The sequence below is a fragment of the Rhagoletis pomonella genome, unplaced genomic scaffold, assembly GCF_013731165.1.
Source record: "Rhagoletis pomonella isolate Grant_MI unplaced genomic scaffold, Rhpom_1.0 Rhpom_scaffold_00030, whole genome shotgun sequence".
Lineage (NCBI taxonomy): Eukaryota > Metazoa > Arthropoda > Insecta > Diptera > Tephritidae > Rhagoletis > Rhagoletis pomonella.
In genome coordinates this window covers 194700-199563 of record NW_023458584.1, presented here as the reverse complement: position 1 = coordinate 199563, position 4864 = coordinate 194700, and the positions used below count along the sequence as shown (strand labels likewise).

General features: G+C 36.7%; 1 protein-coding gene across 1 annotated transcript; it reads left to right on the top strand.

Moving 5' to 3' along the window:
• The first annotated feature begins 1784 nt into the window (after positions 1 to 1784).
• On the top strand, positions 1785 to 4465 carry LOC118749676 (probable cytochrome P450 6a21). The gene is made up of 2 exons (XM_036484474.1): positions 1785 to 2871; positions 3767 to 4465. Exons 1-2 carry the CDS (start codon positions 1785 to 1787, stop codon positions 4180 to 4182), a joined length of 1503 nt encoding a protein of 500 aa, XP_036340367.1. The 3' UTR covers positions 4183 to 4465.
• The last annotated feature ends 399 nt before the right edge of the window (positions 4466 to 4864 follow it).

The window sequence follows — 4864 nt, the reverse complement described above, 5'->3', positions numbered from 1 at the left end:
CGCATATGAAAGAGCACCAGCCCAACTCGCTTCAAATTTGAGTATGTACTTTATAAAATAAGTCGTTGTGAAGTTCACAGATGCTTTTTCGTAATTAAGAAGAAAAAAATAAATTTAATTTTGTGATCTGTCTGATGGTAATTGAACCCAGACCCTCTGGGCAGCAACCAACTTTATCAAGCGTCTTTGCACACTCAGCTACAGTCATACATGTAAATGTGTTTTAAAATGTTGGGTTTGAATCAATATCACAGCGCGCGATTAGTGCATTTGTGCAGACAAACATGTATCATGTATGTGTGTATGTGTTGCCACTGCTGTATATGCTTTGTTTACATATACTTTCTTAATTAAATATGAAAAAGCATCCGAGACGTGCAAAACGCCATCCGTGCAGTGAAAGATGCTTCATTTTAATATGGGCGTATTTGAATTGAGTATTTCCATTATACGTAGTGTTTGTATAATGGAAATATTCAATTTTGAACACTTTTCACATGATTTAAATACGAAAATTTTTAAACGGAAAAAATTTTAATTTTTACAACGCGTTTTTTTCTCAGTGTTTCAAATCGCCTCATACCAACTCATCTTAGTTCGCCTCAACTGACCTTAACTCACCTCAACCTAACTCACCTCATTTCATCTCAACTTTATAGCTGAAATACAGTGCCGGCGAACGGCTAGTTTACCACAGCGAAATTCTCGCTGTCTAAATTAGAACACCCACAAACCACAACCAAAGCGAAATGCGAAGTTCGCTCGACGGCGTTTCATAGCAATAGATTTATTTCTATCGCCCTTTTGAGCGATGGCAGCTGTACGTGCAAAGGTGGCCGTATGTATTTATTTTTTGATTTTAAAGTTTTAGAAGGAAACAATATAAAAATTCGTATTTTTTGTTGATTGAAATGAAATAATCACTCTTTGTTTTACATTTATATTTGTTATTATTTCCTCATTTCTAAGTATGGTTTAGTTTTTTCCAAAATATGGTCACCCAAATCATAAAGGCGACCAAATGGTACCAGCTGATTTTGTTTAAATAGGCGAAATAGCTGGGCGAAGGGTGAACGACAGCTTCGCCCAATTCAGCGAAATTTGCCCTTCGCCGGTATTGTATTTCAAGCATTAGTGGTTGAATTTCAAATGCTAGACGAACTCTAGTGAAAAAGAAATCATTGCAAAAAACAGGTATTTATAAAAATTTGGCATTGTTTTTGTTCGAGATAATGCTAGATAAATAAACAGTGTATGAAAATGAAATAACGTACGATAGCCACAAACTTACCGCCATATATAGATTAAATCTTAAGTATTTACATATAAGCGTACATATGTATACATATATGCTTATGTATATGCCTCTACAAATATACAGAGGTGCTCGTGTATAGATTTTTAGTAAGCAAAAGAGTTTTGCAATTCTATACGACAGTCGGTTAGAATACGCTTACTGCTTTGAGGCGTTCAAAGAGCTAGGCGCGCGGAAACATTTTACAAAAGAGGTATTAGTGCTTTAAATATTTGAAAGTGCTTTAATAAAGACTTGAATTTTAATTATAATAATCTAATAATAAGTAAAGGAAAGTTGGAAAAATAGCGTAAATAATCGTGATTTAAGTAATCAGCGATTGACATTACGCTTATGAATAAAGGAAAATACTCGTAATAAAAATAATAACTACTAAAAGTGAAAACTCCGAAAATTATCTGTACCAGCTAAAAAAAAAATAAAATCTCTCCTCCACTACGACTATTCCTGCCAACTCCAGCGCTTCAAAATGGATTTCTACCTTATAATATTCACCACACTTTTCTCGCTGCTGATCAGCTACCTGCGCTACAAGTATCAATACTGGGAGCTGCTGGGTGTACCCCAGATGAAAATGAACTTTCTATTTGGTAACATCTCTCGCCTGCGTAGCATAAGCAGATCGGAAATTGTGAGCGATGCCTATCAGCAATTTCGTGGCAAGGCCAAATTTGTTGGTACATACATCTTCACCAAACCATTATTGGTAATACTCGATTTGGATTTGGTGAAGGCTATTCTTATTAAAGATTTCAATAAATTCACCGATCGTTTTCAATTTACTTCCGATCTTGACAATTCAATCGACGCAAATCTTTTCGCTCTGCACGGTGAGAGGTGGCGCCCTTTGCGTGTTAAACTTTCACCCACATTCACATCGGCCAAAATGAAGTTTATGTTTCCCACACTGGTGGCGGTGGCACGTCAGCTTGATGAGGCCTTCAGCAAGGAATTGACGCAAGCCAAGGATGGTGCTATTGAGCTGCATGACATGATGGCACGCTATACTACCGATGTGATCGGCACTTGTGCCTTTGGTGTAGAATGCAATAGTTTGAAAGATCCTAATGTAGAATTTCGGCGCATTGGACGGCAAATTTTCTATCCAAATTTTCTTTCAATACGCCTGCGCTTGTTTTTGATCACCTATCCGGGGATATTTAAGATACTAAAGTATTTTAAATTTAAGCGCGCAAATACAGAGGTTGAAGAGTTTATAATGCGTCTGGTGCGTGACACGGTGCGTTTGCGTGAGGAGCAGAAAATTCAACGCAACGATTTTATTAACATGCTGATTGAGATGAAAAATACTAGGGACGATAACGGTATGCCTGCCATGAAAATGGAGGATATTGCAGCGCAGGTATTCATATTCTTTGCTGCTGGATTTGAGACCAGTTCGAGTAATATGACTTATGGCCTATATGAGTTGGCCAAGAATCCGCATGTGCAGGAGAAAGCGAGAGCTGAAATTGTCAAAGTGCTGGAGAAGTACAGCGGCGAGTTGACTTACGAGGCGATGATGGAAATGACCTACTTGGATCAGGTGATCACCGGTAAGTGACACTCAATAATATAGTCGATAATTATTTGCATTAGACTGTACTTACTTTCTTAGAATAAAGCAAACAAAAGTTGGCCATACAGCCCTAGTCTATAGTATTTTCCAGACAATTTCGGAAAGAACCCATTTTTTTTTGCTGAGCCAAGGTATAATTAATAATAAGTAAATTTCTTAGAGAAAAAATAAGGTAGCAACCCTATTCCGAAATACGCTGGAATGAATAGTGCATTAAGTAAATTTCTTAGAGAAAAAATAAGGTGGCAACCCTATTCCGAAATACGCTGGAATGAATAGAGCATACCTTGTGCGTATTTGTACTGTGTATACATAAAAATTTGCTGATTGAAATTAACAAAATAAAGTTTGTATTACATAGAAACGTGGCAACCCTGATCGAAAATATTTCCAGACCAAAGTCCCCAACAATACCTTTCATTTCATATCCATATCGCGATGTTTTAGATCAATTTTGTAGAATTGAAAATAAGTGGCAAACTTACACTATTATCCTAAGGGATACCTTTTTGTATAGAGGGAAAGCATTGCCTAAGAACCTTCTCTTGGTACCCATGAACAGTAATATTTTATTTTTTTTTTCTAAACAAAAAATTAAAAAAAAAATCGGTTTTAAAAAAGTGGCAACTCTATTAAAAACATTTTTGATTTAGGCATCTTTAAAATACGGATGGTATTGGTATGCCCATATTATTGTGTTTTAATTAATTTGTAACTAATTTCGAATATAATATAAAAGCGAGTGAGCTCCAGAGGCTAATCGTATGCGTCCTAGGGTTAAAGTAAGTTATTTGAATGATTGAATTACTGATCTAACTTTATACATACGTATGTGCTCGAATAACAACCGCTTCTTTTTCTCTTCTTTCTAGAAACACTTCGCAAATATCCTGCATTGGGATCGATTACACGTGTCTCAGTCGAAGCTTACAAGGTGCCCGATACGGACATTACACTTGAGAAGGGCACACGCATTTTCATACCAGCCAAGGAGATACATTGCGATCCGGATATTTATGATAATCCACACGAATTCCGTCCGGAACGTTTCGATCCAGTGGAAGTGCAAAAGCGTCATCCACAAGCTTTTCTCGGCTTTGGCGATGGACCACGCAATTGCATTGGCCTACGCTTTGCACGCATGCAAGTACGTGTTGGATTGATAACGCTGTTGAAATCTTATCGTTTTAGTTTTTGCGAGAAAACGCCAAAACAAATAGAGATATCAAAATATAACTTAGTACTAGTGCCACAGAGCGGCATATGGCTGAAGGCGGAACGGCTGTAAACAAACATACATACATACTAAGTATGTACCTAAAAATGGGCATTAATTGTTAAGATTATACATGTCTTCATATGTATGTTGAGAAACAAACCAGATAAGAAATCGTTTTTAGTGCGTGATAAAAGAAATAGGTACACTGTCTATTACATGTATGTATACAGGGCCGATCTTAAGCAATTGGGTGCCCCAAGCGAATCATGCACTGCCGCATAATAATAAATTTTGATGGCGCATAGTTTGAAAATAAAACATGTAAGGGCCGTGCTGTCTTCGGCTAAGCCAATTAGTGCATTTTAATTTAATTGTTTGCGAGCTAAACAAAATTGTTACTTTCACTGCATTCATTGGTATACGAGCTATAGTATAAACAAGTAAAAAAGTATAAGTTTGGTTTCAAATATTGTCCTTCCAACTTTCTCTAAACCGGTTACCGAGACACATATTTGTGGTCACAAGTGGGCCAAGCCGAAAATCCAAAACTTTGTAATAACCTAGTTTTCTGCTCTGTGGTTATGATTATCATTGATTTTGAGTCAATTATTTTCAGTAGTTTCTAATTTATCGCAGTTTTCGTGTTTCTGTAAATTACCATTATGTGGAAGGTGGGCAGGGCTATTGCCCGATTTCAGAGATTTTCAACAACCTAACTGAGACGACGATTTCTAGAGTAACATTTTTTCCA